The sequence below is a fragment of the Anguilla rostrata genome, chromosome 2 (assembly GCF_018555375.3).
Source record: "Anguilla rostrata isolate EN2019 chromosome 2, ASM1855537v3, whole genome shotgun sequence".
Taxonomy (NCBI): Eukaryota; Metazoa; Chordata; class Actinopteri; order Anguilliformes; family Anguillidae; genus Anguilla; species Anguilla rostrata.
Window position 1 is genome coordinate 49,639,410 of NC_057934.1, and position 12,799 is coordinate 49,652,208.

Sequence of the window (12,799 nt, forward strand, 5' to 3'; positions counted from 1 at the left end):
TGTTGAAAAAAATAAACTTTTTGGAAACATTTGGTTATTGATATTTGAATGGTCAAACAGTTCATCAGGAAACTTGTGAGCTTTAGGGACAAAGAACTAATATACGCAAAACTTAAACTGCACAGCGGCACCCCTTAAAGTAACCTGATTCAGTAGCTAACTTTTTCTTTACATCATCACATACTGTAGGAGTGGCCATATTGTGGCATAGATTCATGGCTTTATTTACTTTACCAAACTTAAACTGTTAACAGTGATCTTTGGCTTTTTCTGAGGAAACGTTGCCTTTTGACACATTATTTAACTGTCAGAGAAGAGATTATGATGCGCAGGTTCACATAACCCACAAGACTGCAGTATTCTCTAAACCATTCTCTCATTGTCCACATCCTTGAAATGACACGCTTGAGGGGGTTTATGTCTTCAGCCTCACAATAAACTTGAATTTAATTACTTTTATTATATACTGTCAGTCCCCTGGCACAGCAGTCAGTCATTCACATTGAATCAGTCTGTCTGCAGTCTGTTCAAAGCCATACACAGGCATTTACAGACACACTGTCAACTGCATATTTGCACTTCAGATATATGCACAATATCATAATCATCTAGCTAAATTCAAATCTGTTTGCTTCACAACTCTAATCTATGTTGAGAAGTGAAGCAATCACTGTTATACTCTTTTTAAATTGATATAAAATTAACTTAGAGACCAAGCAAGGAGCTTTAAAGACCATTTTAAATGGACAGATACATGGTAACATGCATATGGCAATATTATTTATGCTTGCAATCTCTGGAAGGAATCAAGATGCATGATATTCATATTATTAGGCATTTTTGTGGATGCACACATATATTCAGCAATATACTTTCCCCAAAAAAATTGTGTATTAATAACACCTGCAAGATTAATGTATGAACAACTAATGCATCATTGTATGAGCTGTAAAAGCCCCAAGAAAAGTTTGAAATTCCGCTAAGCACAGAAACTATGCTCTCGTTTTTACATTCACATCTACACAGGTCTTCAACACACATCTAACTTATATTGTGCCATTTGAAGCAAACACCTTGAATGTTTGAAACAGAAATCTAGCAGCTAGTCAGGTTACACTGAGGTGAGTTAAACCTAAAAAAAGAGGAGAGCAGAAGAGAAGGAATATGCAAAACACAGAACATGGTACGTGCAGCCATGACTGGTTTTCATCTAAACAAATAACATAGGATTACCAGAAAGTGGTTGATTGAGAAAGAAAATGTCCAAAAACGAATTACCTGTACTTTCATTTTAAAAAGTCTTAAATATTAAAAATAAGGTACAACATTGTACTGCACTTACCTGATTAAAATATTTAAAATGAGCAATATTCTGGAGAACCATTTTGAATGTATTTATTTGGAATTTAGAATGAAATTGATGTAGAGCTGATACCCACAATGGGAACCTTACAGTCAGGCCTGTAATTCTGGGGGCATTTTTAAGTGATTTGCAGCTGTTGCCTGCATAGTCACCACTGAAACACACATTTGATCATAATTTTCAAACCCATTTCTAATGAGAGTTTGTGGTTCTAAATCGCCCTTTAACCAAACAAAGCTGATCAAAAGCCACATTTTTACAGGCTGCTATGTGTCCCATCAATGTCAAGGCACTGTTCGGGTGAATGGATGAGCTGCTGGTGTTGAATCGACATTGCTAGTAAAAACTGTTTCCGGCAGCCTTATAAGGCAACGCATAATTGCCACTAGCTTTGCAAGGGAAGGGAGGCTTTCAGCCGGCCTGGATGATGACGTCTCATTGCACACCAGCAACCCCTGCTGGTTAATCTGGCTCTTGTGGATTCCCTGTTGAGCTGCACATGAAAATGTCTTCCCATGATTCTTGCCTGTGTAAGCCTGACTTGTCAACTGTGGTATGGAAGAAACATCACCTGTTCCGGAGAGCATATTCTTGTTTTCAGAATTCAAATTAACAACGGAGGTAGCAATGACTGTGGTGGCATTGTGCATTCCAATTGTACAGAAAACATAAAAATCACAGCCAAAGGTGCATACTTACATACCAGGGTGTCACAGCGGTGGGAGTAGTGGGACTGACTACCCAGGGCCCTTAGGTGGAGGGGGCTCTAAAATGCCCATAATTGTTTTCAAAAATGTTTACGAGATTGGAAGGGGGCCCACAGACACTGCATTTTGCACAGGGCTCAGAAATGCCTCTGCTTGCATAGATAACAAAAAGTACCTCTTAGGTTTTATAAATTGTTCAAGATGTATGATTTATAAAATTGAAAATTGATTTGATGTTTGCTTACCATGATTAAACATTAAAATGATCAAAAATATTCTAAACAAGTCACAAGACATAAAATCAAGAATTAACATAATATATCATATCATAACATAATGACGAGAACAGGCCATTGAGCCCAACAATGCTCACCATTTTCCAATTCACTTAGTGAACTGAAGGAACACAGTGTTCAGCTGAGACAGACACAAAGCTGGGAGTAAACAGAATCAGTGAAAAACACACCTGTAACAACAGACTGGCAGACTGGCTTAATGTAACATTGCCAAATATAGTGAAATAGATTTGACTGCAATTGTGGTGCAGCTCTACACATCTCCAGCACTCAATGGGAGTTATATAAAACTTAAGTGCCTGAAAAAACTGAAACCATTCATAGAGCACACCTCAAGTGGTACCTAAATTAAAGTTTCCTAGTACTTTTCACTTACACCATCATCTAGACTTAAACTTAAAATTATCTTACTTTTACTTTTTACAACTTAATTTTTCTCCACCATTTTGTTCAAATAGCACGTCTGCTAGTAAAGCCTGATTAAAATTCATTTTAAGGAATCTCTGTTTTCTAAGAATGTAGTTGTTTCAAGAGTGTATGTTCACATTGATAACATTTGAGCAACACTGAACATTATGATTCCACTAAATAAATAACTAATTAAACAGGACGAGCACTGAAGTCTAGATTTGATGAATATATGGACACAGAATCTCTGCCTTAACCACTAATCAAGCTCTTCCCACCAGCCCTAAACCACATTCACCTCAGACTGGGCTCCCATTCCCCAGACTCCAGTCATCACAAACAGATCACATCTGCACCAATGGCTAAAACCCTTCCAGACAAAGCCAATGTCAGCAACGTGTTGTAAATTCCATGATATTCAGCACACCGCCTCAGAAAACCGTGGCTACTTACACAGACTGCCATTGTTCATTCGCACACCCTTTTATCTTTGCATGAAGAGTACAAAAATCCCAAAACAGAAATTTCTCATTTTAACCATTTAACAAGGTCCAAACACCAAGGTTAAGAACCCCTTGTGAGCACTTGAGATAGCCTTATTGTTGAGGAGGGTAGTGAGTTGACATGATGAGGTTTTTAAATGGGCACCCTTCTTTGATTTTGTTGATTAGCCCACTACATCCCTGGAGGTCTCAACAGTAAATTCCAGCATCCCAGAATCACCCCCATTATGTCTTCCCAATCTCTTGATGTTAATTGGAGCCCAGTTGAGGTTTTTCCTTCTGACCCAGAGCCAGTGCCTGCTCATTTCACGGCCTGTGGAGCAGTCTTGATGGTCTGCTTCACAGGCCGTGAAATGCCACACATTCCCATCGCAACCATTGTCTCTGTGTGTCAGAGCAGATTTGGCTGGCTGCACTACCTGGGCTGGGGTCCTTTTCCTGCCTGTTGGTAGCGGTCGGGTGCCTTTGCTAACTGTCTTGTCACGGGATTCTGTTAGCATCATCTTACTTTGTTGTACTTGAACTACTCCGTAAGACCAGAGAGTGGTAGCGCAAGGACACCTTCCCTGTAGAGTCCTATATTGTTAAAACGCCATGGGACTCCGGGTCAGTTCCTCACATACAACATGACTGCTCAATCTTCTCCATTTGGCACTTCATTGATCATAAGTGGCCACATTACACGGAGGAGGAACCTGAACTGCAAACACCATTGATTTTATAGCAAGAACTTTAATATTGCAGGGATATTCAATCCAGGCTATATCCACAGCTTATCTGAATAACACAATTGTTTGAAGTTCACAGCCGAGCTGTCATCGTAATCATTGAATTCACATACTTCTTATGGCCACCAGATGGCAATGTATACACAAAAATTCTCTGCTGGATAACAAGTTGAACAACAGAAGAAAAAACATGAAAATGTGAGTTACTTTTCAGTGTGGTGTTATTAGTATTATCTATTACTAGATGTCGGGGAAATGGCTGTTTTGCTTTACGGGGACACAAACAAGTTTATTTTTTCATATTCAGAACAGACCCCAGTAAATGTACCCTGCTATCTCAAAACTCCATCTTGATCACTGATCTCAGAAGGAGTTTCCCAGGATAGGGAAACGTTCACTTGAGGGCAATCATCAGACAAGCTGAATACACCCTACCTCATATTCAAAAATCTACCCCTCAAGATCAAAAACTGCTGTTTTCTCTCCTGCCTGATAGTCCATAGACCAATGATGTCATTGATTCACCAGAAATTACACCCACCTGTGCGTCAAGTTATATCAGTCCCTGATTTTACATTACATTACATTACATTACATTATAGGCATTTAGCTGACGCTCTTATCCAGAGCGACTTACAACAGTGTAACCAAACTCAGGATCAAGTCCACTTAAGTCCATTGAACAAAATGCAGATAAAAAGCCTTTACTATGATAGCATACATTAAGGAGAAACAAGATAGTCTGAACCAAAAATTTATTTTATGATTATATGATTAGAAGGGAGGAATAAAAACCAGCAGTACTGATGAGCCAGGGGGCAGAATTCAGTGTCCCTGCCTTGCATGGTCACCATCGGTGAAAGGAAAAATAGAGAACAGAGCACACTGAGAGGTATACTGAAAAATACATTCCGTAGCAGTATTGAATTTGTAGATGGCTTCACCAAAAAGAGGATTTCAAAGAGAAACCTGAGCTGAATTGTACTTATTGGCAGCCAGTTTTTTTAATTTAATTCCTGCACAGCTGGTATGGTGAAATGATTTCTTCATTAAATTTGCCAGGTTCACAACTTTAAATAGAACTAATAACAAAGAATGAGGACAGATGTTCCATTAACCGCAGGAATACTTATTTGAAGAGAGTAATCATTCCCAGACGGTAGAGACTTACATGGTTACATTCCCAAAATTATGACCGAGAAAATCTTTTGTGGCACAACATGATGTGGAATGTGGAATTTGCTAAACAGATTGGTACTGTGCTGTAGCAGTCTGCTGGCTTATTGCCCAGAAGAAGAAAAAAGAAGGGAAAAAAAACAATAAATATCTGCCCAACTAATAATCTATGGCACAAACCCAAAAACCAATAGACAAATAGGTTCACAAAAAAATTTACAAATTCCAATAACCCAATAAAAGCTCTTGACTGGAAACCCCCACATGCCCTTTTTTAACAAAATGTTTCACTTGAGTGGAACTAATCAGACAAATAAAATGTATTTACAGAATTACTTAAACCAATGCTATGCTTGCTCACTTTGCAATTTAGGCTTTGTTGATGTAGGGTTTTAGTGTTCACCCATAGCCACAGAGCACAGAACAAGCAGTGGGAGGGTATGTAAAAGTTATGAGAGATGAAGGCTGTCCATAGTAGAACAATCAGTTGAAATCGTTAAAATCGATGAGCTATTGATATCCATTGAAACATTTGGTTTGTATAGCCTCGCATTACAGCAGTGAGCACATTGTCACTGCACCCTGGAATTACTGGGTCACGACTGCGTTGAGAATAATATGTCATGTCCATGCACAGTACCACGTAGGCTACACGTACACCAATAATATACAGTAGCCTACGTCTAGGCATTTTACTTCTGATCCACGACGTTGAATGCATTATGAAACAACCATATATTCTTGAAGTTTGGTATAATAGAGAAGACCAATTTATTGTTGATTAATTTTCTAAAGGTGTTGCAGCAAATGTCAGAGCAATGTCGCCGCATTCGGCTACTTTTTGCATATCCGAATTTGAATGGGAGAAGGTTGGCAGGTCAACCGTGCTACATTTTCACGTCAGAGATATCAGGTGTGCTGGAGGTTGAAGACACGAGATCCGGTTCAGATTGAGTTTCATGCGCTGAACCGTTGGTTTCGTACTTAGCTACAAGTGGCATGTTCGATTTCCTATGTTTAATTGATTATGCGGTTATAAATTCAGCCCATGATGTACGGAAAATAAATGCTATTAGGACTACTGAAAATGTGTTGATCTGTTAGGTCCAAGCAGTAATGTCCATTAACATCGCGCTGTCTTTAAAGCTCGCACACGCCAAGGGTTTTGAGAAAATGAAATATACTCGTGTTTATGAGCCATACCATGGCCTTTTCGCTCCAATAATTGCAACCCATAAATTTAACGGAACTTCTGTCGTTAATGTACACACTAGAAAGACAGGTAGCCTACAAATATAATCTCGTTATTTAAAGACATTTCTAGGCATGCGTACGAGGGAAGATATGTGGCTAACCTTTCAACTTGCACTAGTTTGTAACAGTTACGATGGCGACCATCACCGAGCTGAAAGCTGGTAAATTGAAATCGTTAGCAGTATAATTAAACACTGAACTGTATCATTGCGTATAAATAAGAATGCACGTTTGTGAGCTAGTTCCATAATACTTTATTTAATATAAAGTAGCTTGCCAGGTAGCTAGTGTTGTTAGCTAGATATAACTTTAGACTTTGGCTAGCTAAACCTCAAATGTAGCTAGCTAGGCTAACGTTTCTGTCTGAACTGGAAGCTATGTTTTACACCAGGATTGCAACGTGAAAAGGTTTTGCACGTTAGAGATTGCAATTCGCTAACGTTGCCTACCTCGCTGTGTCTTTGACTGAATATGTCCTCGGTTTTTCTCTCATAGAAGTTATTTTCTACCGCCAGCTAGTTAGCTATCTAGCTAACGTTATATGAGGTTACTAACGTACATTGCTCCTGTTTTGCAAGCACACGTTATCCTTGGTGATTGTGATCACGTCAGAACTGAACCCTTTAATCTAACCTGCAACATGATGGATTGTTAGCGAACGTTAGCTAAATGTAGAATGGCGTGTTGCCACATATCTATAGTAGTGATATAATTATAAATTAAAGAAAATGATTTTCTCAATCTAGCTCTGAAAGAAACTCTTGAAGCTCGGGGTGTCTTGGGTCAATTGAAAGCACGGATTCGAGCTGAGGTTTTCAACGCACTGGACGACCAGAGTGAGGCTCGACCAGCTCTTTCCCACGAAAATCTTCTCATAAATGAGCTGATCCGCGAGTATTTGGAATTCAACAAATACCGATATACCGCTTCCGTTTTGATTTCAGGTAACATTAACTGGGGAACGTATTTTGAGTCCATCCTAGCCCCACATAGATATATGATTGGCCTGTGTAATGATAGCAAGATATGGTTATTAACTAGGCTATATCAGGACAGGGTTAGATATTAAAGCTGCCTAAATGGTCCTGAGAAATCCTGACTGCATCTGATGGCCTCTTTTACTTATCTGTCTTCAAAAGAGTAATGTTAACTTGGTTAAGAGCAATATGTATTTGGTGCAGAGTCCGGGCAGCCCGAGGTACCTCTGGATCGGCAGTTCATGACGAATGAGCTGAATGTGGTGGAAGACCCCAGTTGCAGATCTGTGTAAGTGAAGGCTGTATAGTCTTTTCCTGGCCTTCCTGTAGTTGTCCTCTGCCAGATACATATCAGCAACGTTGAAGTGACGTAGTCCGGGAACAAGTTTTTACAATGTCAAGTTAGAATCCATATGGCATTTTCTTGGTTTAACTTTTTGTCTGTGGCTCCTGTTTGCATTGCATTACAGCAGGCCTGCCCAATCCTGTTTCTGGAGATCTACCTTCCTCTCGTGTAAGTTTTCACTCCGATCCTAACAAAGTACGCCTCATTGGCAGCTCACTGAGCTGCTAATTAATAGAATCAGGTGTGCCAATTTAGGGTTTAAGTGAATACCTACAGAATGGTAGACATCCAGGAACAGGATTGGGCAGCCTTGGATTAGTGTATGCACTCTCTGTGTGATTTTCTTTGATGAAATGTGTTTTACTTGTGAATTTCAGTGAGGCATTTCTATACATTTTTTCTGTTCATCTAGCCCCCTGTTATATGGGTTGCTGTCTCACTTCCTGAGCAGTGGTGGTGAGAAAGGAGGCAAGCGGTTCCTCAGGAGCTCAGCTCCAGCAGCCTCCAGAGAAAATGCTGTGCATCCCACAGGCGAAGCCAGCCGAGCAGGTGAGGCTACCGTGCAGCTGCAGACAAAGCGTTACATAACCATAGTGCCGGTCCGACCCCAGAACTGACCTCAGAACTGACCGCACTTTCAGTTACCTTCCTCACTTTCAGTTACTTTGTAGACTGATAAGTTAATACCGGCCAATAAGTGCTGTCAGGATGGTACACCTTCCTCACTTTCAGTTACCTTCCTTACCTTCATTTTGTAGGCAGATACGGGCCACTAAAGGCTGTCAGGGTTGTAAACCTTCCTCCCTTTCAGTTACCCATCCTTCTCGGGGATGGGTGTGAGCCAGTTTACAGTAATAACTGTGTGATTTGCATACGTGTTGGAAGTAGTGCTCTGGTGCTGTGTCTCTTTGCCTGTCCACCCTCTTTAAGCAGTTTAAGCAGTCACATGACTAACTGATGGAGAGTCCGTTTGAAACAACAAATAAGATGATTTCTCTGCCCATAGGTATGCCAGAAGCAGCTCCAGTTGGGAATTCCAGCACAGAGGCTGTTATCCTGCAGGGTGGATACAGGTGACCATTGCCTACCACAGCGATGTTCATGTTGCCAAAAGGGGATGAAACTGCTTTTGAATCTCACTTTCAGTTCCTCAGTCAGATGAACCACGTGCCTTTTGGTTCTTTTATATCCTGTTTCACTACAGTAAAGGCAGAAAGGTCAAGCTATCAATGCTTATTTAAAAATACTGTAAATTGTTGGTTTTTCCTGTTAATCCTGGTTTATTCAAATGGATCAAAAAATAACTAGCAGACATGCAATGTCATAAACTAAAACTTTTTAGCCATGTACTGTATGCGTTCTGTACAAAAGTTGGTACTACATATGTTGTAATGCATTAGGTTGTTCTTTTGTTCACAACATACATTAGAAATGTTTTTTGAATTTAATGCTGTTTTTATTATTTATTTTTTTAAATGTTTCATCAAATAAATATATTATGTTAATGAGACTTAAGTTTTGTCTGTTGATCCCATAACACCATAAAATTTGATATCATACTGGCTTTTGAAGCAAAAACATATTTCAACACTTTTTCACATTGCAATCTTGGTGTAAAACATGGCTTTCAATTCAGACGGAAACGTTAGCCTAGCTACATTTGAGGTTTAGCTAGTCAAAGTCAAAAGTTATAATAATAAAACTAGACCTAAAATTTGTAGTGTGCAGTTTTTTTTCTCATCACATGGTGGCAGTAGTTTATTAGAATTTAAATTTACATCTATAACTAGCACGGCCTCAGGCACCACACTATAAAGTCAGTGGACCAACATGAATTGCAATCATGTGAGATCTATTTTCACTCTCACAGCTATGCCATATTTATGGTGTTTGTAGTATGTCAATAATATACGACACGAAAGATAGCTCTGAAATATTGCATACATGTAACTTATTTCAGCCAAGATGCCTCATGCGATGAGGGGATTTATTTTACAAGGCACGTAATTTAATCTTCCCCTCCCTCCTATAAATTCCCTCTGAAATCCAGCCAGATGTCTGCAGATATGGACACTGGCTGTATAAGGAGAATTCTGAGCTATGATGGCCGCTTCTGGGTAAAAAAGGAAAGGGCTTGAGTATAACCCAGATCTCTTATCTGTCATGATTTGTAACACAGGGGGACACATGCACTGCTGTTGTGCTGGGTAAATGCAGTGGAAACATTTCCCATACATTCCCTAAAACAGTAAGGCTATAATCAGTTCAGTTAATGTATACTGAAGGCAAACAACAGAAATCTAATGTACAAATTTCTGTAATTTCTGCATTTTCTATCAGTACCAATAATGTTATGCTATGTTATGCTGTTTTTGTATTGTATATTTATATCACATTTTTACCTTGCGGAACACTCGACTATATAAGCAAAGAGATTCGAATACCAAGAGGCGACACTCAGGTCATTTTTCTGTAACCGCCTGAAGAGCGCGCTCGCGTAGCGGTGCTGCCATTATGGACTGAATCTGCCGAATTCTCAAGCTGATTGATCCAGTCAACAACATGAAGACTACAGATCAGCCGCGGGGAAAAGAAATGGAAAAACCTAAAACAGTGTTCAGCAATAAATTGTCAGAACTATCCAAGTATAAGTCCAGAGCTTGCCTTTCACCGGTTCCCCAAAGATCCTGACAGGTATTCGAATCGCTTTGATATAAGTACAGACAAGCGCATGTCCTACAAAGTGCATTCAACCAGCTGCAACTTTTAATTCTGCAGTTCAGTAGCTGAGCTGCGCAGTCATTACATTGGATGATTGTAGGTCATGCAAGGTAGATTGCAGGCACCTGATGGGCCAAAGGAGTCTTGGGTGAGGATACGGGGGAAACTGGAAAGTACACCCCCCGCCCCTCCCCCCTTCATGGGAATCCCAGCCAGCCGTCACTGGCACGTTTGGGATTCAGTTTTGGACCACAGGGCACGTCGCTACATTAGAAACCAGTGCTGTAGCCTGATGCCTCACCTGGGAGTCCAAACATTTCATATTTCACCCATATATGGTTGCACTTTCAGAGGACAGTCTTTTAAAGTCAACCCATTACATTTAAAATAAAGAAACATAAAAAAAGGAATGAGCATTTCTATAATACTCAGAAAATTGTTGAGATGGAGTTGGATAATGTTATTGCATCAGACCGCTACGCAAAGCACAATTTGCCCGCCCCCGTGCAGTTTCAGAGAAATGGGAGTGGAAGCAGTGTCCCTTCGGCCAAGACCCAGTACAAGTCACAGAAGCATCTGCTGTGGCGAGCTTTACCCCATGTCATTTCCTCACACACCGTATATGGGAACTGAACACTCTTATCTACTGTTCATGGGCACTATCAAACCTTTTCACTATACATGGTTCGTAGTAAAGGGTTTTTAGTAGTAGTATTTGGCAGTCTATGTTTGTGATCATAACTAAAACAGATTTTAACTGAACTGAACACATTTTTTAATTAGCAAAATGACCATGGAATTTGTGAGTGTTCTTGGTTTAGGGGATTCATTCCAGGTCTACTGGAATTTTAAATGTAGTGCACTTCCCCTATATTCCACAAAATCCATTTGTGTCAGTTAAGTGCACATGTTCCTGACAGATGCGTTGTTTGTTCTGAGCTTAAATTAGAATTGAATTCCAGTTCGGTCAAAAAGATCCAGGATTTGGACAAAAAGAACAAATGATTTATTCTTCATAGTGTGATCCTCATCACACTATGAAGAATGGTGAAGAGAACAAACAGGGTCATTGAAAAACACCATGAATGTACCATCTTTCTTGAGATGTCTCTTTCATCTCTTATTTCTGATGTACATACTGTATATACAGTGCCATGAAAAAGTATTTAACCCCTTCCTGATTTCCTCTATTATTGCATGTTTCTCACACTGAATGGTTTCAGATCTTTAGACGAAATGTTATATTAGACAAAGGCAACCTGATTAAACAGAAAACACATTTTTAAAATTATTATTTCATTTATTTAATGAAAAAGTTATCAAGCACCCATATCACCCATGTGAAAATTACCCCCTTAAATTTAATAACTGGTGCACCACCTTTAGTAGCAATAACTGCAACCAAATGCTTCCTATAATTTGATATCCGTCTTTCACATCACTGTGGAGGAATTTTAGCCCACTCTTCTTTACGGAACTGCTTTAATTCAGACAAACTGTTAGGCTCTCAGGCATGAACCTCCCATTCCAGGTCCTGCCACAGTATGTCTATTGGGTTCAAGTTAAGACTGTAATGACTAGGCCACTTCAAAACTTTTTTTTAAAAAGTTTATTTTTTTAAACATTTTGTTTATTTTCAGCCATTGAGATATGGATTTGGCTGCCTGAGGCAGCAAAACATCACACTATCACACTACCACCATGTTTGACTGTTGGTATGGTGTTTTTACTGTGAAATCTTGTATTTACTTTACGCCAGACATAATGGGACCTATATCATCCAAAACGTTTCACTTTTGACTTACTTGTCCATAGAACATTATCCCAAAATTTGAGACAAGCATTGATGTTTCTCGAGATGCAGTTGTTTCTGCTTTGCTGCTCTCCTATGAATCCTATTTTTGCCCATGCCCATTTCCTATTGTGTCATTGGTCAGCGGTTGGTCACTCCTGGGAAGATTAATCACAGTTCCAAGTGTTCTCCATTTGGAGATAATGGCTCTCACTGTGGTTAAGTGGAGACCCTGAACCTTAGAAAATGGCTTTGTAACCCTTTCCAGACTAATATATTTCAACAAATTTATTTCTCGTCACTTATGGAATTTCCTCTGATTGTGGCATAGTATGCTTATGGAAACCTTGTGGTGACTACTGCACTCTGATGGTAAGGTTCAATATGAGTGAGGTTTAGATTAAAAATTCCTGGCTGCAGTCAAGCCTGGCTGTGTTCAATCAGCATCTAATCTAAATCTAATGATCAAATTTGGTTAATTGACTGATTACTGAGTTACTAAGGGGGCCATTACTTGTTCACATGGGT

The 12,799-nt window shown here is 39.5% G+C and overlaps 1 protein-coding gene and 1 long non-coding RNA gene across 2 annotated transcripts in view; one reads left to right on the forward strand and one right to left on the reverse strand.

Annotated features, from left to right (window-relative positions):
- LOC135248299 (uncharacterized) overlaps positions 1-8,078 on the reverse strand; it is a 9,740-nt gene extending 1,662 nt beyond the window's left edge. Inside the window, exon 1 of the long non-coding RNA XR_010328405.1 lies at positions 7,638-8,078. This is a non-coding gene — a long non-coding RNA (uncharacterized LOC135248299). The remainder of the gene's footprint in view (positions 1-7,637) is intronic.
- On the forward strand, positions 6,440-9,268 carry cep20 (centrosomal protein 20). Its single transcript, XM_064322772.1, has 5 exons — positions 6,440-6,596; positions 7,182-7,379; positions 7,617-7,701; positions 8,171-8,307; positions 8,765-9,268. Exons 1-5 carry the CDS (start codon positions 6,569-6,571, stop codon positions 8,833-8,835), a joined length of 519 nt encoding a protein of 172 aa, XP_064178842.1. The 5' UTR covers positions 6,440-6,568; the 3' UTR covers positions 8,836-9,268.
- The last annotated feature ends 3,531 nt before the right edge of the window (positions 9,269-12,799 follow it).

Bases quoted from the DNA above. Each gene is read 5' to 3' on its own strand.
- cep20 (XM_064322772.1), top strand. From the start codon at position 6,569: ATGGCGACCATCACCGAGCTGAAAGCTG. The intron at 6,597-7,181 runs GTAAATTGAAAT...TTCTCAATCTAG, and splicing joins CATCACCGAGCTGAAAGCTG to CTCTGAAAGAAACTCTTGAA. The intron at 7,702-8,170 runs GTAAGTGAAGGC...CTGTTCATCTAG, and splicing joins GACCCCAGTTGCAGATCTGT to CCCCCTGTTATATGGGTTGC.